Below are 23,422 nucleotides of genomic sequence, written 5' to 3'. Positions count from 1 at the left end.
AAGAGCCGCCGGGAATTGGTATTCCAGGCGGCTCACTTTAATCCCATGGCTGGACACTTAGAGCAGGATAAGACACTAGCCCGAATAATGGCCCGATTCTATTGGCCGGGGATTCGCGGAGATGTCCGTAGGTGGTGTACGGCATGCCGCGAATGCCAGTTAGTAAATCCAGCGGCCATTCCAAAAGCACCTTTGCGCCCTCTCCCATTGATCGAGACCCCGTTTGAGAGAATTGGGATGGATCTCGTCGGGCCATTAGATCGGTCAGCACGAGGGTACCGCTTTATATTAGTTCTGGTGGACTATGCAACGCGATACCCGGAAGCAGTGCCTCTGCGCAATATCTCAGCACGCAGTATTGCAGAGGCACTCTTCCGCGTTATCTCCCGAGTCGGAATCCCGAAAGAGATTCTGACTGACCAAGGCACTACATGTGTGTCACGGACACTGCGTGAACTGTATGGGTTATTGGGGATTAAGCCGATCCGCACCAGCGTGTATCACCCACAAATGGATGGTTTAGTGGAACGGTTCAACCGCACCCTCAAAAATATTAAAAAATTCGTAAGTGAGGACGCACGTAATTGGGATAAGTGGCTTGAGCCCTTGTTGTTCTCAGTGCGAGAGGTTCCCCAAGCCTCCATGGGGTTCTCCCCATTTGAATTATTATATGGGCGTAAGCCGTGCGGCATCCTAGACGTGCTGCGGGAAAATTGGGAGGAGGGACCTTCACAAAGCAAGAACGAAATTCAATACGTTATGGACCTGCGCGCAAAACTCCACACGCTCACCCACCTAACTCAGGAGAATTTGCGGCAGGCCCAAGAACGGCAAGCCCGCCTGTACAACAAGGGTACGCGCCTTAGGGAGTTCACCCAGGGAGATAAAGTACTCGTACTGTTGCCCACTTCGAGCTCCAAATTGATCATCAAGTGGCAAGGGCCCTTTGAGGTCACACGGCGAGTTGGGGATGTCGACTATGAGGTGAGGCGAACAGACAGGGGTGGGGCACTACAAATTTACCACCTCAACCTGCTGAAACTCTGGAATGAGGGGGTCCCTGTGGCGTTGGTGTCGGTGGTCCCGGAGAAGGCGGAGCTGGGACCGGAGGTTCAAAAGAGGGCATTGGCATCACGCACCTCTCCGGTCCCCTGTGGAGACCACCTCTCCCCGACCCAACTCACGGAGGTCGCCCAGTTGCAGGCCGAGTTTTTGGATGTGTTCTCGCCCCTGCCTGGTCGCACCAACCTCATAGAGCACCACATAGAGACGCCCCCAGGGGTAGTAGTGCGTAGCCGCCCTTACAGGTTACCCGAAGACAAAAAAAAAGGTGGTTCAGGAAGAATTGGAGACCATGCTCGAAATGGGCATCGTCGAGGAGTCCCACAGTGACTGGAGCAGCCCGGTGGTCTTGGTACCCAAGGCCGACGGGTCGGTCCGGTTCTGTGTGGACTACAGAAAAGTCAACGCGGTGTCTAAATTCGATGCGTACCCGATGCCTCGTATTGATGAGTTGCTCGATCGACTCGGCACTGCTCGCTTTTATTCGACGCTGGATTTGACGAAGGGATATTGGCAGATCCCCTTGACTCCACTATCCCGAGAGAAAACGGCCTTTTCCACACTGTTTGGTTTACACCAATTCGTCACCCTTCCGTTTGGGCTGTTTGGGGCACACGCTACGTTTCAGCGGCTGATGGACAGAGTCCTCCGCCCTCACGCCACTTATGCGGCTGCCTATCTGGATGATATCATCTATAGTAATGACTGGCAGAGGCACCTCGAACATCTGAGGGCTGTCCTTAGGTCGCTGAGACGAGCGGGGCTCACAGCCAACCCAAAGAAGTGTGCGATTGGGCGGGTGGAAGTACGGTATCTGGGCTTCCACTTGGGCAACGGGCAGGTGCGTCCCCAAATTAATAAGACTGCAGCGATTGCGGCCTGCCCGAGGCCCAAGACCAAAAAGGGGGTGAGACAGTTCCTGGGGCTGGCTGGCTATTACCGTAGGTTTATACCTAATTATTCGGACGTCACCAGCTCGCTGACTGACCTCACTAAAAAGGGGGTGCCAGATCCGGTCCAGTGGACGGAGCAATGCCAGCGGGCTTTTTCTGAAGTGAAGGCTGCACTGTGTGGGGGGCCACTTTTACACTCCCCTGACTTTTTTCACCCCTTTGTGTTGCAGACCGACGCGTCGGACAGAGGGCTGGGGGCGGTTTTGTCCCAGGAGGTGGAGAGGGAGGACTGCCCCGTCCTGTACATTAGCAGGAAACTGTCAGTGCGTGAGGGGCGCTACAGCACGATTGAAAAAGAGTGTCTGGCAATCAAGTGGGCGGTCCTCGCCCTCCGTTACTACCTGCTGGGGCACCCTTTCACCCTCTGTTCGGACCACGCGCCCCTCCAGTGGCTCCACCGCATGAAAGATGCCAACGCGCAGATCACCCGTTGGTATCTGGCACTCCAACCCTTCAATTTCAAGGTGGTCCACAGGCCGGGGGCGCAGATGGTCGTGGCGGACTTCCTCTCCCGTCGGGGGGAGTCGGCTGCAGGCCGGACAGCCGCCCGACCTGAGTCGGGCGGTGGGGGTATGTGGCAGCGGGGGCGTGGTCAAGCGCCAGTCTGTGACAGGAGGGTGGAGTCGGGGAAGGTAAGTGGCAGAATCACTACACCTGACGGCAATTAACCTGTGTTTGTGTGTGTCTTCCCAGTGACCGCGCCCTATTTAAGGAGGGAGAGTGAGAGCGGAAGGGAGCATCCCTGAACAAGACGCTAGTGCGTGTGTGTCTCTGTGTGTGTTACAGATTGTTCGACTGAAAAGTTTGGCAATAAAGCCGCTATTTAACCCTGATCTCTGTCCTGCCGTCCTCTGTGCTCCACCCACACGTGGGGAACGTTACATTCATGTTGCTTTCTTAATCGTGTTGTAGAGCCAGGGTCCTTCCAGAACAGTTTGATTTCATACAGACATCATGTGACACTTTGACTTCACACAGGTGGATCTTAATGAACTAATTATATGACTTATGAAGTTAATTCATATTAACTCATATTTAGGGGTTTCATATGAAAGAGGATGAATATCTATGCACACTCCAGATTTCTGTTTTTTTCCATCTTAATTATCATTTGTGTCATTAAAAAAAGCACTTTTATAGTGGTATGTTCTATAAATCAAATGTTGCTAACCCCCCCCCAATCCATTTTAATTCTAGTTTGTAATGCGCCAAAACAGAACAAACACCACAGTGATGAATACTTTTGCAAGACTAGATAGATAGATAGATAGATAGATAGATAGATAGATAGATAGATGGATGGATGCATGGTGTGTGTGTGTGTGTGTGTGTGTGTGTGTGTGTGTGTGTGTGTGTGTGTGTGTGTTCAAAACCCATATTTCCCACCTGTTTCACAAGGTGCCAAGTCAGACCATGATTGGTGGAAAACTCCAGTCGAACTTGTGTGTCAATATGCGGGGAAGGCTCATGACCACAGCCCATTATCAGGGAGAACTGTAATGTGTAGGAAGCTCCTATCTGCATGGACTGAGTCTCCACATAGCGGATACTTGAGCCAAGAGTTGTTTCTCCAGAGAAACTGTGCAAGAATGAGCACAAGAGACCGTTTAGCACATACATATTAATTATTTTATATACCTACACACATGATACAAACATGCTGTATATAGAGTACTAGTCAAAAGTTTGGAAACACCGACTCATTCGTAGGCTTTTCTGTATTTTGACTATTTTCTACATTGTAGAAGAATACTGAAGACATTCAAATTATGAAACAACATATGGAACATTATAGGGAATTATATGGTAAACAAACTTGTAAAAAAAAAAGTTTCCTCTTTTAGATTCTTCAAATGAGCTACTGTTTTACCTTGATGGCAGCTTTGCACACTATTGGGATTATCTTTACCAGTTTCATGAGTTGGAATGCTCTTCAGTTCACAGGTGTGCCTTGTCAAAATTTAATTAGTGAAATTTCCTGCCTTCTTAATGCATTTGAGACCATCAACCATCCATTTATCCAATAATAAAAATACAGTAAATAGACCTATTCAAGAACTGTAGTGATAGGTTTTGATCTGTCTGTACTGACAGAAGTTGAATTCACAAAGTATGATCTTGGAATGTAGCTGTTGACTTTTGTCACCTCGGATATTCTACCTCAGATATGTCCGGGGCCAACAATCAGTGATGCAGACACAGCAGTTCAGAGATGTTTCTCAGGTTTATTGTAGGACAAACATGAATATATATCCACATTCAAGAATGGGTTGTAGCTATGTGATTGGATGATGATAATGATGATGTGATTGATGAAGCTAAGTTATCCATGTATGACAGGTTAATATACATGGGTGTTGAAGTAATACATAACTGGTTTAGACTACACTATAAAAGAGAGACATTATATACCATTGCATCACCTGTTAGGATCGTAATGTTCTTTTCATCAGAAAAAGACATTACTGGTCAAAGTAACCTTCATTAAGCAGAGAGCAGAATGTGCGAGCAAAGATAAATCTAAAGGATTTAACTAACCAAAACAAGTAGCAATCAGAACAGCCTGTACCAGTTTCAATCATGCCAAACAGATATCTCTATCAATGCTCTCTTCGATCCTGAAAGGATCTGATGCATACTTGCTCACACTGCTTACTTCATCTTTAAATTTGAGGTCTTGAAATGGGATGGCTATATACCGGTAAGTAGCTTTCACAAGTCTTGCCATCATGTGTGTTATAAGTAATTGCAAGCATGGAATAATGCACAGGATACACACCCACACACACACCAGGAGCAGGACACAAAGCATGGGCACAACCACGGTTAGCAACCAATGTCCCAATCCACCCCTGAGGGTGTATAGCCATGCAAACCAAGAGTCATCATCTTGGAGAGGGTTAGTTACAGCGTGACACATATGGTCAATAAGATTTGAAATATTCTGAAAATTATCAGAAATATAGAAACAGCAGGAGGTACTGAGAACATTATATACACCTTTCTCTGCCAACAGGATATCTAGGGCCAGATGTTTCAGAATGATCACCTCCGGCAGATCCTTCTGTTCATCATTAACTAAATCCAATGCTTGACTGGTGACGTTCGTGAGTTTTAATATTTGCCAGAGTAGACCCTTGATTTTATTTAAGGCAGTGGTAGTGCCTCCCCCCAAGAAGAATGACCATCCCACATTTGCACCAGGAGTAGTCCATGGGTCAGCAAGGGTGTAAACTTTGTACTTCTTTGGTACATTCCATTTAACTCTATACATAAATGAGATACTAAAAGGATTCTCATCATGTAGTGAGATGCCTAGGAAACCAGAGCAGGATAACAACCACTTTCCCAGTCCCGATCACGAGGAATATAATAGGATCTTGGTTCACAGACCCACATGATGGTTTGGCTAGTATTTAGACTCATGAAGGGGAAGACAAAGGTAAGATTACAAGACGCACTGCGGTAGCTGCCAGTAGGAGCTCCTCCAATAGTGGTGTTGTAATAGGAGGTGTATATAACTTTTGCACTGTGAGTGACCTAATTTGAGCTTACCCCTAGAACAGACACGCATCACCCTGTCTCAAAGGCACCACTGCAGAGCCATTAGCTTTATAGTTCTTGCATGGCAGGATGTTACAAAAGCAAGAAATGCAGTTACCCATTCTGTTGCTATTTGGTCCCTGTCCTGAGAGAAGGCAATAGTTCATATGCAATTACAGCATTAATTATAGGAGATAAAGCTATAGTTATGGGGACAGTATGGAGTCACAAACAGCGTTTTCTCTGGTACAAGTGTTATTGTCTAATTGAAGTTCAACCAAAACAATTGAATTCTTAAAACATTTCTAAAAGTAGTAAAATAATATTTATCCTCACTTCCTATGATATAAATAATTACCAAGTAATCAATACAAATTATTTGTTTTCTAATAAAAACTGTCCCAGGATTTTCTGTCATTACTGCAACACTCGTGTTTCCACTCTTAATGGGTAGGGGAAGTAACTGATTTCATGTCACATGACCAACTCCTAGATGCAGGAAACATGGATGCCATGTAAAAGGATTGCTCCAGATATGGACAGTTTTGCCATGATTCATCTGCAATCTTGCTAAAATATGTGAGTATGCTTCTTCTGTGTCATTACCACATGCTCTGTAATGTTCTTGATGTATTTTTTTTCTCAAAAATATTGATAAAGGACTTGAATTGTGTGTCAGTGTAATGCACAGTCTTGTTACACTTCCAAGAAAAGGTATAGAAGACATTTACGGCCATTTTTTCCCCAAAATGTCATTACCACAACAGTCACTGTGAGCTGGCCTAGTGGTTAGCGTGTCTGCCTCTCGAACAGGAGATTGCAAGTTCTACTCATGGTCAGTTCATACCAAAGACTATCATAAAAATGGTACCAACTGCTGTCTGGCAAGGCATGCTGCAATACAGATGTGAGTAGGGAGTCAAACTCTCATGGTTACCAGGAGCCCCCCATTGTAATCCGAGCTGTATAGGTGAGAGGCTGAGGGCTATAGAAGGCACCCAATGTTCCTTAAAGGCCTGGTTAGTACTGTGACAGGAGACTGCCTGGGAAGACCAGGTCCTGGCATGGGAGGAACTTTGACTTGATCACAACAATCATTACCGCAACAGGACATTTGTTGCGGTGATGACTGCTTGATGTGGCAGTGACATTTGTACCTGAACAACATTAAAGGTATACTGGGAGTGGTAATTCTTGGTTGAACATTAATTTGTTAAATAGTTATCCACCTACAGTGGCATGCAAAAGTTTGGGCACCCTTACTGAAAATGTCTGTTACTGTGTAACAGTTACACACTGTTACTGTGTGTTACTGTTAAGTGAGCAGAAGATGAACTGATCACCAAAAGGCATAAAGGTAAAGACATTTTTTCAGTGTTTTCTGCAAGATTTGTGTATTATTTTTGTTTTGTACAATTGGAGAGTGAAAAAAGAAAAGGAACACCATGCGAAAGTTTGGGCACCCCAATACATTTGAGTTCTCAGGTAACTTTTACCAAAGGTTCCAGACCTTAATTAGCTTATTGAGCTGTGACTTGTTCAAATTCTTTGTTAGGAAAGGTCAGATGATGCAGATTTCAAAGCTGTATAAATTCTCTGACTCCTCAAACTTGTCCCTAAAATCAACAGCCATAGGATCCTCTAAGCAAGTCCCTCGCATTCTGAATAATAAAATAATTGATACTCACAAAGCAGGAGAAGGCTACAAGAATATAGCAAAGTGTTTTCAGGTAGCTGTTTCCTCAGATTATAATGTTATTAAGAAATGACAGTTAACAGAAACAGTGGAGATAAAGGTGAGGTCTGGAAGATGAAGAAAACTTTCTGAAATAACTGCTCGTTGGATTACTAGAAAGGCAAATAAAAACCCCTGTTTGACTGCAAAAGACCTTGAGAAAGATTTAGCAGACCCTGGAGTGGTGGTGCACTGTTCTACTATGCAGCAACACCTGAACAAATATTAACTTCATGAGAGAGTCATCAGCCTAGCATCCTAGCCACAAAATTCAGCATCTGAAGTTTGCAAATGAACATCTAAATAAGCCTGATGCATTTTGGAAACAAGTCCTTTGGACTGATGAAATCAAAATAGAACTTTTTGGCCACAATGTGCAAAGGTATGTTTGGAGAAAAAAGGGTGCCAAATTCCAGGAAAAGAACACCTCTCCAACTCTGAAGCATGGGTGTGGATCGATCATGTTTTGGGGTTGTGTTGCAGCCAGTGGCACAGGGCACATTTCATTGGTCGAGGGAAGCATGGATTTTAATAAATACCAGCAAAGTCTGGAAGCAAACATCACACCATCTGTAAAAAAGTTGAAGTTAAAAAGAGGATGGGTCCAACAATAAGATGATGATCCAAAACACATCTCAATCTACAACAGAATACCTCAAGACGCACAAGCTGAAGCTTTTGCCATGGCCCTCACAGTCCCCTGACCTAAACATCATTGAAAATCTGTGGATAGATCTCAAAACAGCAGTGCATGCAAGACAGCCCAAAAAACTTGTAGAACTGGAAGCCTTTTGCAAAGATGAATGTGTGAAAATCCCCCAGGTAAGAACTGAAAGATTATTAGCTGGCTACAAAAAGTGTTTACAAGCTGTGATACTTGCCAAAGGGGGTGTTACTAGGTACTAACCATGCAGGGTGCTCAAACTTTTGCTTCAGGCCCTTTTCCTTTGTCATTTTGAAAATGTAAAAGATGAAAATAAATTGTTTTTGCTTTAAATATAAAGGGAATGGGTCATCTTTAACTTTATGCCTTTTGGCGATCATTTCATCTTCAACTTGCTTAACTGTTCACAGTAACAGCAATTTTGACCGGGGTGCCCAAACTTTTGCATTCCACTGTACAGTGTCTTCCAAAAGTATTCATTCCCTTTTGTGAATACGAAAGAGGTGAATAGCTATGCACACTCCAGATTTCTGTCCCCCCCCCCATCTTAATTGTTTGTGTCACAATAAAAAACAATTTGCACCTTCAAAGTTGTAGGCATGTAAATCAAATGGTACTAACCCTCCAAATATCCATTTTAATTCCAGCTTGTAATGTGACAAAACAGGACAAACACCAAGTGGGATGGATACTTTTGCAAGACACTGTGTATAGTATGTGTAATGCACCTTTTGGAAAGTCCAAATAAATCACTAAAATCATTTAATTAATAAATAAATAAATAAATAACCTTTAAGTAGGGTTATTCTTTGAAGCCACAAATTTGAAATACTCTCAAACAAAAGGTGAAATATTCTCGAACCAGCTGCTAACCCAGGGAGCTCCCAGAGTACTTTTAAACAGCCAAATATATATATATATAATTTATTTATTTGGCTGTTTAAAAGTACTCTGGGAGCCCCCTGGGTCAGCAGCTGGTTCGAGAATATATCTATAAAATTGGTAAGTAAAATAAATAAAACAAATCAAGCAAAAACAGCAATAGCACTGCTTTCAATTGCCATATGTAACACCACAACAAAATACCCACCACTACTATCAACTACTAATAACCACAACTGACAAATCAATAAATACAAGTTTAAACTGCCACAGCAAAGCTTGTAAATGAGCATTTACAACAATGAAATTATTAACATCATTTATTTTACTTATACACTGATTTTATCTGAAAACAATAAAAAAGCTAAATAAACCCAGTAATAAAAGCATAATAGTGCCCAGATTAATAATTGAATTGTATACCTAACAATATCACATCAGCAACATAACATTCTAAACAATAACGATAAACCATTTACCAAAGAACACCTTTGCAACATAACACCAGCACAACATCAACAAACATCATAACACAAAACATTAGACAATGATTGCATGGATCCATAATTACAACAATAGCAAAAACAATAACTTTTAATCAAAACTACTAATAATCTTTATTATTATCTTTTCAGTCTGTCCTCTGAGATCCTGATTCTCTGCAAATATTTAGAAAATCTAGAAGAGACACAACGCAGCCCAAAAAGATTTTTACAGGTTAGGAATGACCCTGGATACTGTGTCTGGGCTAAAGAGGTAGTGTTCATAAGATGGTTGTTTTTTTTATGTTGTTGTGTAATAAATTGTTAGTGTTTGACTATAAACACTTATTCTTAGTGTGTATTAAATAATTTTTCATATTTGCAAGTATTCATTATTAATTTTATGTTCAAATTTGGATTGCAAGTTCTTACATTTTCATTTGTACCTCCTGTAAGTCAGCTCCTGTAAGTCACTAGCCATGTACTGCACACTATCTCAACTGAATCTTCACACAAGTGAAAATTTATATTAAATGACAAATTGTCATCTTATATTAAAGGAAGAGCAATTAAACTTGTTTTCTCTTTTGCTAAATCATTGGAAATCTATGTATTACTTTAATATAGGCTGTCATTACTCCAACAAGTCAGTCATTATGACAACAGGCACGTCCTCACCATAACAAATACTTTTACTCGAAATAGATAAAATAATACAAACAAATAGATATTTATTTAGAAGATATGCTAATGTTATGTGTTGTATGATGGAGTGATACTAGCAAAATAAACATTAGACCCAGGATAATATTTTGAGGGCAAAATATGCAATAAATATTCATCATAAATTATGAGAGCACAATGATGAACATAAAATTTGACTTATTACTCATAAAATCATGAAAAATATGTAAGGCTATAATAATTGGGAAAGAATAACAATGATAATTTAATTCAAATTGGTTCTAACATATAAAATATCAATTTTGATGCAAATGATACTGTTGCAATAATGGCATTCTGGATTCATACTAACTTGTTTTTGCTATGAATTAAAAAAAAAAAAAATATATATATATATATATATATATATATATATATATATATATATATATATATATATATATATAAATAAATAAACCACACTGCTGAGTTGCTGAGTATGAGCCTATATTGTTGAGATAATAGTTACATTACAAATGAAAAAAAAAGTGTAATGGTTAATTTATTTTCTCTAAACATCACATCTCAAATTTCCCGTTGTGGTAGAATGACCCAGTAATCCATATCAAGAACCACCTCAACAAAGTAAAGAGAAATGACAGTCCATTATTACTTTAAGACATAACATGTCTTAATTCAAGCCCTGTGATGACCTGGCGACTTGTCCAGGGTGTACTCCGCCTCTCGCCCATAGTCAGCTGGGATAGGCTCCAGCTTGCCTGCGACCCTGTAGAACAGGATAAAGCAGCTAGAGATAATGAGATGTCTTAATTCATAAAAATAAAGAAAAAAAACCCCACTGAATTAGGTGTGTTCAAACTTTTGACAAGGACTGTCTGTATAAGTAAATATATTCATAGGACACTTAAATAGTAATACCTGTCCACCTGCTCATTCACGCAATTATGCAATCTGCCAATCACGTGGCAGAAGAGCAGTGCATACAATCATGCAGAGACAGGTCAAAAGGTTCAGTTAATGCACACATCAAACATTTATAATGGTTGGTGTGAGTATTGTGGTGGAAAAGTGTAATAAAACTCCAGGCTGTTAGGAAGAAACAAACAGAAATATGAATTTATTGAAAAGATGAATTCAAAGTATACCACTTGCAAGGGGGCTTTCTCAAATGAAAGAATTTCACCTGGAGAACAGCACTGACTTTCCACACCCATTGTTATATACTTGTCAAAATAGCACAATAACACAACAGATATCGTCTTAATCTTAGGGTGTCCAGCCTTGGCACCCTCTCTATCATTAAACACTGTCCTGATATGTACACATGTTTATACTAACCTAGAAAATAGAACACAAACAGCATTCTTCATCTTATATAAACATGCGACACAGTGTCTGACCTAAGTATCTAAAAGGCATGAGTTCTCTAAAAATTATATTTTTCCCCTACACAGTGTCTCTGAGGCTTACCTTTCTAAAGATCACTAAAAACACAAGAATAATCTAAAAATTAGATTTTCCTCTACAGTATTGCATATAGTGAGTGGAAGTTCTGTGGGCAGAAAGGCCTTGTTGAGAAAGGACAGAGGCAAACAGCCAGACTGTTTTTTGTTGACAGGAAGGCTGTAGTAACTACAATAACCCCTCTTTATAATTATAGTGAATAGAAAAAAAAATCTCACAATAAATCAAAATTTGAATTGTTGTTAGGCAACAGAAGAAGACCAGACTTGGTTCCGCTTCTATGAGCCAAGAGCAGAAATCTGAGTCTACAGTCATCACAGCCTCACTAAAACTGGATAGCTGAAAACCAGAAAAGACCTGAAGATGTTTTTCCAATCTTTGCCTGTCCAGTTTTGGTGAATCTCTGCCCATAGTAGACTCAGATTCTTGTTCTGAGCTGATACGAGTGGAAATCAATGTGGTTGTAACCCATTTATCTCAAGGTTCATTGTGCATTCTGAGGGCAATGGTATTTCAGTGGTTGAGATGTGAGACTACTGATCAGGTGGTCACGAGTTCAAATCCCAGCACTGCCAAGCTGCCAGTGTTGAGCCCTTGAGCAAGGCCCTTGAGTATAAATGAGAAAAATAGGTGCTTTCAAACCAAACCATTCTAGAGACTCATTGAGAGGAACTACCCACTGGGGAGCTTCCATGAGAACGACATGCTACTGATCTCAAAACTATTGTAGTTACATCCCTCCTCAACACCCTGATTTGGATCTGACATCTCTTTCCAATTTCAGATTGTGGAGGTGGGGTCTAAGGATGGAGAAGGCAGCCAGTGGACGGAAGTGGCAGAGGGGTTTGCATCTGGTTTAATTAATGACTATGCTCTGTGTTACAGTAAATGCCAGAAGAATAGGAGAGTGCTGAGAGCTGATGGAAAGAGTCAGAGCGCTACATCTGTGTTTGAGTGTGAGACATAAAAATAAAGCTGAATTCACACTGAATAGTGAAAGTAAAAATAAAGTGCCTGTCAAAGTAACTTGCCTGTTCCTGTCTATTCGATCTCCCAAACCTCCCTCTGCTACACAGACCAATCAGAAATCTTCATTTTTGAGCGAAAGTGATGGAAAGAGTTCCACACAATTCCATACCTATCTTCATAATAATGCACTTTGAGCCTTCTTGGTGTGGTTTCTGTACTCAGCACAGCACCGTGTGCTCTTTTGCAAGTTGTTAATGATCTCCTCCGATCTGCAGATAGTGGTTTGCTCAATAGCCTCCTCCTTATCCTTGATTTAAATGCAGCATGAGACACTGTTAATCATAATGTCCTCATTTCCCATCTTTCTTCGATTGGTATCACTGACAAATCCCTTCAGTGGTTCAGGTCATAGCTCACAGACAACTCAGGTCCAGATAAGTCCTCCACCTCTCCTGTTCTGTGTTGTCTCTCATGGATCAGTTCTCTGCCCCTTTTTCTTTCTAATTTACCTCCTGTCCCTTGGTCTGATTAATCATAGTGATGGCCATAACTTTAATTGCAATGCAGAGGATACCATTATATGTCAACATAATCCTCCACAAACTCTCCTCCCAATTCTTGAATTTATGGTATATCTGATAGCTTTGGATGCAGGATAATTTTCTCAAACACAAACAAAACTGAAGCTTTACCGGTTGGCCTCAAATCCTTACCATCTGAATCCTCCTATTTTTCTGTAAGTAATGGTGTGCTTGTTAAAGCATATATACAGATCCATGGCCTCACTTTCATTTATAAATGCTTTGAGACCTCAAGAATGGCACAAAAATAGTTTTAAGCATTAACAATGAATAGAATATAGTCATTTTTACGATTAAAGTGATTTATATAGGTAGCGGTCTGAGTGAATGACCTTGATATTCGTAACGTCACAGCAGGAAGTCTGCCTCATTGCCACTTCCGCTGTACTAAAACAGAGCTGACTGAAACTCCGATCCTCCATTTTGAGCTAATTTATCGCCATGCCACATAGATGTGTTTTTGGCTGGTGCAGTAACACGACCAGGGCTTTCCACAAGCGCCGGCTGCCGGCCATACAGCCGACTACACAATTAAGTCCAGCCGGCTACTTTAATGACTTATTTTTGTAGCCCACCGGCCCTAAATATTAATTTTCGATTTTAATAAAATCGAATGTTTATCTAACGGACTGACAATAATGTCAAACTGAACCGCACTCATTTAAGTTGTGATTTGCACTGTTTGTACCGATAATAACCACAAATTCCCCGCTGACTTCGTTGATCAAGGGAGAGTAACTCATCCGCGGCCCCAACATGCGCTGTGTGCGCGCGCACTTGGCGGAGGCAGTAGTGTGTCGGAGGCGACATCGGAGGGAACAGAAGCAGAGATAATGCTTATTTTGTCTCCGGTAAACCAGTCTTCTCTCGTTCAATTATGTGCTGGCATCAAAAGACACCGTTGGTTGTAAATGAAACCAAACTGAGTCGTTGGAGTGTATTTTCATACACAAATGGAGAAATATTCGCTGAGTGTTTGTGTAGCCACCACTGCAGACCGCTGTCGTTGTTAATTCATAGCATGCTCAGTTGCGTGAATGTGTCATGCACCGAAAATAAGAGATTTACAAGCCAGGAACGCCTCATGATGCAATACGCAAGAAAAGAAAGATGATTTACTGCCATTTTACTTTGTATTTGAATAAAGTGAACAAATAAATGGGCTGTGGAAAAATACATTTAATCCTGGGAACTGCGTGCACAGGAGTTTATTTTGTGTTTACTACACCCCCGCCCCCCGGCTGGCTACTTATTTGTCATGGCTGGCTAGTTTGAGCCTTAGTGGAAAGCCCTGACGACAGAAGGTGGATTTATGTTGCATTCATGGTCCAAGAATGTTCACACTGCAAAGATTTGGACGTGTTTTGAGAGAAGTTCACAGGCACATTGGGCGCCTACGAAGTGGTATCTTCTCTGCAAATTTTACTGAAGACTTGTACGAGACCTCTGATCTGTTGAGGAGCGTTGGCTATAAGCCCGTTTTGAAAGAGGGTGCAGTATCAACAATTAAAGAAAACAAGAAAAAGTATTTAATTTATTTTTTTAAAAGGAAAGTGAGTTCAGTTGCACCAGTCCTCCCGGAGTGAGATGAGGGTTGTTGCTAAAACCCGAGATGGAACGGGACGGGACATATCAGTCGGGCAGTAACCTCTCTGCAGTTGTTGCTAAAACTGGTGACATCCCGTTCCATCCCGGGTTTTAGTAATTGCCTGAGCCCAGCAGTAATGGCTGAATACACAGTTTGAAGAAAAGTGAATGAGTGGAGCAGCCATCTTATTTCTAAACTGGATATTGCTGCCATCTCTCCCTTACGTGGAAGAAGTGAATGAACGGACAACTGAACAAACAACTGAAAGTCAGATTGTTTCAAAAACATTCGGCCTTCAAGAAGCGAGAACACAGATGGGCAAGCTCCGACTCTCATTTGGATTAAAAAAAAAAAAAACACGTTGTTTACCTACATTTAGATTAATACATGTAACTTGTATTGTGTGTTTAAGTTACTGGTATGAGATTATTTAATTTGGTTCAGAATGTGATTCTCAGTTCATCTGATTTATTTAATTAGCCTTTTACGTTTTATCAGTGAAAATGCATGCATGTACATGTATGCTGCATAAGTCCTATCATAAACCTATCCTGTTTTAATGAGTCAACCCACAATCAATGAAGTCAAATCAGTCTTAGTTGAGCAAGTCGGTAATAGTATTTCTTACTTTCACCATACATCTTTATTTATATGACTTTGGTCTATAGTTGTCAAAGGCCTCAGCCTTCAAACCAGTTCCTGCTGTGATGTCACGCACTCAGGACTGGCTAGCTCAACAGGGCAGCTCAAATGCCAACTTTGCGGTCGATTTTAACTCTCAAAAATATAATTTTTTTATTCGCATTTATGCAGCATACAAGAGTCAAGGATGGAGATACTATCCACTCAGAAATTTATTTAAAAATAAAGGCTCTGCGTATCTCCTTTAAACCTGCTCCTGTTGTCACTATTTAGAATAGAATAGACTAGAATAGGAGACTTTTGTCATTGCACAGTGGGGTACAAGGAAATCGTGGGAGCTCTACCCAAAACAGTATACAGAAACAAATAGAATAAATAAAGAAACAATAATAGAATAAATAAGAACAAACTATAAAAATGTGGTATTTTCAAATGTGCAATATGAAGTTAAAACTTTGATAAAAAATGTTCTTAAAATAGTAATGTAATATGTCTTTATTCACTAGATTAAAAAATACATAAAGTGTAACAATATAAATGACAGAAATGCCTAAATGTAAAACCTAATCTAAAAACCTACATCAACTTATACTTAAAAATTAATCTATTAAAAAAAAAAACTATTCCTAAAATGCTCTGTGCTTATTCTAGGCATAATGTTGGATCTGTTCCTTAGGTGCAGAGGATTCCTTTACCAGGCAGCAAGCTGAATAATGAATGATCTGTGGCATTAAACTTATTAAAACAGTTGGTGGTCACATTTTTAAGGAGACTAAAAATATCAAAATGAGTTGCAGTATATGTTTGTGAAGATTCTCAGTCATCCAGGTCATAGTAAACTGTGGGTGGTAAAAGAGAGCAACTGGACTTGCTTGAAGATTCTTGAAGACGTTTCACCTCTCATCCGAAAGGTTTCTTCAGTTCTGTCTGACTAATAGGGAGTGTCAGGTATTTGTCCTCTCATGGATGAAAAACAATCCTAAAAGGTGTTGTTGAGTCATCCTGTTGGTGTGGGTCGCTGTGGGCTGGGTGTGAACGGCCTCGAGAGTCGTTGGGGTGATCAATGGATTGCTGGTTTCCTTTGTCCTCCCGTGAGTCACTGAAAACAGCTGGGTTTTGGTGTGCATTCAGTTGTCTGGGAAGTGTGCCAAGGACTGCATTGTAGGTGGCTGATAAATGATGTCTTAGGCTACATCCACACGACAACGGCAATGAGATTTTTTTTTTAAATATCGCGTCCACATGGGCAACGGATCAGTTACATTTCAGGTCCATATGGCAACGGAACGCTTGCTGAAAACGATGCAATACACATGCCACACCTCTAGGTGCACTGTAAGACGGTCCCATCGGAGACACCAGAACAATAGAAGAAGACGCATGCGCATAAACCCCTTCTTCTGTAGCTTTAGCCACATAAAGTTTTGATTATTAATCAGTAGTGTAAAATGAAAGACGCGGAAAGAGGAATGAATGGGGGTAGATGGAGAGAGAGAGGAATGAATGGGGGTAGATGGAAGCCGGTACGCCAACATTCTGATATCCTTCACAATTCTTTAATGGTCCGGAATAAATTGAATGCTACACGTTGATGGATTACTTTCTTCTACGCCCTTTTTGAGGAATGTATTGTCGGACTTAAACCAACAACATCTGAAGAGGTGAGATCGCTCCTTTTTTTTCCTATTTTTGCTGGTGGGATTGGTTTTGTTTTTGGAAAGCGCACGGGCGGTGCGTGGTTTTGGTTACTGCTTCCGCAGTGTTTGGACTAGTTATAGGATTTGTTGACAACTCGCATCGAGTTCGTTACACTTCTACCTGGCGTGAAGCACTGACAGTCATGTGGTTGTGACGTCATCGTAAACAAATCCGTTCTACTCATCCAGACGACTTCGCAACGGGGCCGTTGCCAGATTTTTCCACTCTGGGACCCATTCTCAAAAGATTTCATTTTGGGGCACCCAAAACACCGGTGCCGTGTGGACGCCAGACCGAAACGATAAACAATTTTATCAGATTCACCTGAATCCGTTGCTGTGTGGACAGGGCCTTAGACCACCACCTCTGTTCAGTGATGGCCGTTCCAGGTTGACAAAAATGGCTTCTTTAACTCCTCGCTCATACCAACGATCCTCTCTGGCTAAAATGTGTATGTTGCATTCCTGAAATGAGTGTCCTTTGTTGTTAAGATGAAGATAGACAGCAGAGTCCTGGCCTGGGGAACTGGCTCTCCTGTGTTGAGCCATGTGCCTGTGAAGCGGTTGTTTTGTTTCCACAATATAAAAGTCTGTGAGTTCCTCACTGCACTGAATTGCATACGCTATGTTGTCTTGTTTGGGTCTGGCTATTCTGTCCTTAGGGTGGACCAGTTTCTGCTTCAGGGTGTTACTGGGTCTGAAATGTACCGGAATGTTGTGTTTGTAGAAGATCCTCCTGAGTTTCTCAGATAGACCAGAAATGTAGGGAATGACAATGTTCTTGCATTTGTTCCTGTTATCCTCCTTGTCCGTTATGTTCCTTTTTCTGCTCTTGAAGAAGGCCCAGTTGGAATACCCGAAGTTCTGAAGTGCTTTCTTGATGTGATTCTGCTCTCTCTCTTTTCCCTCTACCATTGTAGGAATGTTCTGAGCCCTGTGTTGCAAGGTCCTAACAACCCACAATTTGTGTTCCAGTGGGTGGTGAGAGTCGAAGAGTAGGTACTGGTCTGTGTGTGTGTGGGTTTCCGGTAGACCTCGATGCTAAGGCTTCTGTCTTGTCTAATGTGTACATCACAATCCAAGAAGGCTAGATTATTCCCACTGACGTCCTCCCAAATGAAATTGATGTTGATATCCACTGCATTGATGTGCTTAGAGAAGGCTTCCACCTCATGGGTTTTGATTTTAACCCAGGTGTCAGCCACATATCTGAACTAGTGGCTGGGAGCAACTCCTGAAAAAGTGGTCAAAGCTTTATGTTCCACTTCCTCCATGTAAAGATTGGCCACAATAGGGGACACCGGTGAGCCCATGGCACATCCCATGAGGTGGAAGCCTTATACACACACACACACACACACACACACACACACACACACACACATATATATATAATGTGTGTGTGTGTGTGTGTGTGTGTGTGTGTGTGTACATCTCATCTCATTATCTCTAGCCGCTTTATCCTTCTACAGGGTCGCAGGCAAGCTGGAGCCTATCTCAGCTGACTACAGGCGAAAGGCGGGGTACACCCTGGACAAGTCGCCAGGTCATCACAGGGCTGACACAGACAACCATTCACGCTCACATTCACACCTACGGTCAATTTAGAGTCACCAGTTAACCTAACCTGCATGTCTTTGGACTGTGGGGGAAACCGGAGCACCCAGAGGAAACCCACACGGACACAGGGAGAACATGCAAACTCTGCCCAGAAAGGCCCTCGCCGGCCACAGGGCTCGAACCCGGACCTTCTTGCTGTGAGGCGACAGCGCTAACCACTACACCACCGTGCCGCCTGTATGTATATACGTGTGTGTGTGTGAGAGAGAGAGAGAGAGCCTGAGAGAGAGTGAGTTGGGGGTCGATGATCGTTTATGTTAAGAAGCTGTTAGAAAGTCTCATGGTGTGGGATTTGATTGACCTGTAGTGCCTCCCAGAGGGCAACAGTTTGAACAGGTAATGGGCTGGATGTGAGGGGTCTGAGACAGTATGTGAGCTCAGTCTCCACAGAGGAGCAGGAGAAGGCCAGCAGCAGTTTCTTTTCCAGGCTGTTTTTCTTGAGCACAAGCAGAAAGTGCAGCCGCTGTTGTGCCTTCTTCACAACAGCTGTGGTGTTAATGATCCAGGAAAGGTCAGTGGAGATGTGGGTGCCCAGGAACTTAAATGAGTGAACCATTTCCACACATTCCTTGCTGATGAAGAGAGGGGTGGGGTCTGTTCTGCTCTTCCTGAAGTCAATGATTAGTTCCTTTGTTTTTTTTTGGTGTTCAGTAATAGGTTGTTTCCGGAGAACCAGGCAGTCAATTTTTCCACTTTTCTGTATGCAGTCTCATCTCCAGAGATGAGTCCAACCATGGTGATATCATCCACAAACTTGATGGTGTTGGTGGGATGGGACAGAGTGCAGTCATGTGCATAACGTGCATCAAGTAGATGGCTCAGCACACAGCCCTGTGGAGAGCCTGTGCTGAGTGTGAGGGTAGAGGAGAGGTGAGGGCCAAGCCTGACAGATTGTGGCCAGTTGGTGAGGAAGTTTTTTATCCAGGCACAGGTGGGTGGGGGGATTTGTAGGTCAGACAGTTTGCTGACTAATATGTCTGGGATGATAGCATTGAAGGCTGAGCTATAGTTCACAAAGAGCATCCTCACATCGCTCTTCTAATGTTCTAGGTGGCTGAGCACTGTATGAAGTGATATGGTAATGGTGTCCTCCATCAATTGGTTTTCCCTGTTGGCAAACTGGTGGGGGTTGAAGGAGAGAGGAAGGCAGTCTCTGATGTGTTGTGAGACCAGCCTCTCAAAGCACTTCATGACTACATGTGAGAGCTATGGGTCAGTAGTCACTGAGACTGTCGATGGCTGTTTTCTTGGGTACAGGGATGATAGTGGCAGACTTCAGGCAGAATGGGATGGTAGCATGTGTCAAGGAAAGGTTTAAGATCTTGGTGAAGATTCCTGACAGATTTTCTGTGTATGCTTTGAGCACCTTCCCTGGGATGCAGTCAGGTCCAGCAGCTTTCCTGTATTATTCCTGAGAGACAAAAGACGCTTCACAGAACAACTGGCAGAACAAGCTGAATCAGCAGCTCAGAGAAGAGACATGAAAACTGTTTACAAGATCGCAAAGAAACTAAGTGGAAACCAGAGCACCAACCAAGATCAGGGTTCACTGTCCTCAATACACATCTCACTTCATGTTCCTGAAGGGAGAGCATGTGGGTGTTGGAGTTGGAGGGAGACAGTGTTTTGGTATATTTGTGAACCTTGAAGCAGGCGAAGAAGCTGTTCAGCTCCTCTGCCAGGATGGTGCTGCCACTGGCAATCAGTGGGGTGTGGCCTTTGTAATTGGTGATGGCCTGGATGCCCTGCCACATCTGCTGTGGGTTGTCTGTGAGGTGGCCCTCAATCTTCTTCCTGTAGGTGTCTTTGGCACGTTGTATGCCTCTCCTCAGGTTGGCTCTTGCACTGCTATCTATGAGCCATCTCCCAACCTGAAGGCAGAGTTGCATGCTCTGATCAGAGCCTTGATTTCACACATCATCCAAGGTTTCTGGTTTGGAAATACCTGGATGTGTTTGTCCACTGTGACATTTTCCATGCAGCTCTTGATGTAAAATAGGGCAGTCTCTGTATTCCTCCAAATCCTGCTGTTGAAATACACTCCAATCTGTACATGCAAATCAGTCCTGTAGTTAAGGGAGTGCATTTTTAGGCCAGGTTCTAATTAGATTAGATTAGATAGAACTTAATTGATCCCTTTGGGCGGGTTTCCTCAGGGAAATTAAAATTCCAGTAGCATCATTACAGGATAAACAGAGAATAGAAATAGAGAAAAACTTCTAGATAAATTAAATTAGGTATTTGCATATACAAATATAAAAAAGAATGAGATATGGGGAAGAGGAAGGGGGAAAATAAAAGTCCAACAGAAGAGGTATTGCACATTGTATTGCTTATTGTCAGGCTAGGCTACTGCTCCTTCCCATCCTCTGTCCTCCTGTTACCCCCCCCCCCCCCCCCAGAGAGGAGTTGTAATTGCTAATGGACTTTGCTTTGTTTGCCTTCCGAGAGGAGTATAAGCTGGGATGAGGAGCAGCGAAACGTGGTCTGACTGTCCAAGGTGAGGCAGAGGAATCCTTCTATAAGCATGCTTAATGCTGGAGTAGACATGGTCAAGTGTGTTTTTTCCCCCCTGGTAGGCCACTTGACATGCTGGTGGAATTTGGGGAGCAATGTCTTTAAGCACTGGGGACAAAGTCAGAGTGCTAACCTCCTAGTGGTTTTCCCTGGGCAACGGCTACAGCAATGACCCTGAGTTGCGATACCACCGGGAGCAGGGTGGCAAGCAAGCAGGCTTGTTCTGCAGAGCTTCCCCCTGCTCCTGGCAGATTCAACCATGGTGGGATGGTTCACAGGGGAGCTGCTGCTGGCTAATAGCACCCGCACCCCTCCAACTACATCAGAGGCAGTAACTGGTACCCTGAATCCTATCTGAATTGTCACCTACCAGGAAAGTGAGGAAGGTTAGGCATGGGGGCAGCTTCCCCACCCTGTCAAACCAGGCATAGCTATGGAAACAATAGGAAGGAGAATGAACTCATCTGGCAATAGGAGAGAAACTGTCCATGCAAATGGACATATGACGGTGGGGGGGGTCAAAGCCGAAAGGAAACCCTCAACTCGAGAGTGGACATCCTGTCGCCAAAACACTGTATAAAAGTAGGCTGCTGGAATGTAAGGACTCTGTTCCAGACTGGAAAACTTGCACAAACTGTCAAAGAAATGAATGAAAACAACTTATGTTTGTTAGGAATTACAGAAGCGAGATGGACTAAAGCAGGAAAACAAGCACTCAGTACTGGTGAAACAATAATATGGTCAGGAAGGGATGATGATAAACATCAAAAAGGGGTAGCCCTGATTATCAGTAAGACATATGCTAACACTCTGATTGAATGGAAACCAATAAATGAACGCTTATTGTATGTAAGATTGAACTCTAAGTACACAAAACTGTCTGTTATTGTGGCCTATGCACCTCCTGACGTTGCTGACGAAGAAGACAAAGAACAGTTCTACAGTGCCTTGCAGGGAGCGTTAGAGGAAAGACCCAAGCATGATGTTCTTTTGGTAATTGGGGATTTTAACGCCAAGGTGGGAAGTGATAACACAGACAGGGAAAAGACCATGGGAAAACATGGTCTAGGAGACATCACTGACAATGGAGAGCATCTGATAGACACCTGCGAGGAGTATGACCTGGCCATTGGAGGAACACTTTTCACACATAAAGACATCCACAAACTAACATGGACATCGCCGGACGGTAAAACCAAGAGCCAAATAGACCACATCATTATCAATAATAAATGGAAGCGATCTTTACAAGATGTCCGAGTTATGAGAAACGTAGATGTTGGCAGTGATCACTACATGGTCGTAGCAAAACTCACCCTAAAATTGAGAAAAGCAAAAATTGGGAAAAGTAGAAATAAGCGTTTTGATGTTGCTAAACTAGAAAACCCAGTAGAAAGGAAAGAGTTCGGTATAGCACTCACAAATTGCTTCAGTATATTACAAGATGAGGCAGCTATGACCATAGATACCTTCAATGAGGCTATGGCTCATGCAGCCAAGGAAACTATTGGTTACAGAAAGAACAACAAGGTAGAATGGATGACTGTAGACACTTGGAAAATAGTAGAGGAAAGAAAGGCGATAAAGAAGAAAATCCTAGGCTCGAGATCACAGAGACAGACACAGCGGTTGAACGCCCAGTATAGAGCAATAGACAAAGAGTTTAAAAAGTCTGCGAGGAGAGACAAAAGACGCTTCACAGAACAACTGGCAGAACAAGCTGAATCAGCGGCTCAGAGAAGAGACATGAAAACTGTTTACAAGATCGCAAAGAAACTAAGTGGAAACCAGAGCACCAACCAAGATCAGCTGGTCAAAGCAGTAGACGGTACTACCATCACAGAAGAGAAGGGAAAGCTGGAAAGATGGAGAGAACACTTCAGGGGTATACTAAACAGACCAGAACCACAAGTACTCCCAAGTATAACAGAGGCGGACAACAACCTTGACATCAACATGAATGATATTACTAGGGATTGACCGATATGTTTTTTTCAGGGCCGATACCGATACCGATTATTATGGAATTGGGATGCCGATAACCGATATGTGCAACCGATAAATGTAAACATGAAATTAAACATAGCACACACTGACACAGACCTTCATATCCATGAAATGTATGTTTAATTGTAAAATTGAACATGAAATTTTGTGCAGGGAGATGCCAGCAGCATTTGTACAATAAAGTCAAACATTAGTCAGAATAAAATGAGAAATAAAATAATAAAATAAATATTCACCAATAAAAAAAATCACTCTCTACTATATTACAGCTCACCATTTTCAGTGGAAAATAAATGAAAATACACTCTGGATTCTTTTACACTAAGAACTAA

The 23,422-nt window shown here is 42.4% G+C and overlaps 1 protein-coding gene across 1 annotated transcript in view; it reads right to left on the bottom strand.

Annotated features, from left to right (window-relative positions):
- Positions 1-23,422, bottom strand: part of LOC132888311 (reelin-like) — a 1,389,809-nt gene that overhangs the window by 683,115 nt on the left and 683,272 nt on the right. The window contains 1 exon segment of the mRNA XM_060924376.1: positions 3,402-3,594. Coding sequence (XP_060780359.1) covers positions 3,402-3,594 — 193 coding nt within the window.

This window comes from Neoarius graeffei, chromosome 6, assembly GCF_027579695.1.
Source record: "Neoarius graeffei isolate fNeoGra1 chromosome 6, fNeoGra1.pri, whole genome shotgun sequence".
NCBI classification, from domain to species: domain Eukaryota; kingdom Metazoa; phylum Chordata; class Actinopteri; order Siluriformes; family Ariidae; genus Neoarius; species Neoarius graeffei.
The sequence above is the reverse complement of the archived record's forward strand: the minus strand, read 5'-3'. Positions and strand labels throughout refer to the sequence as shown.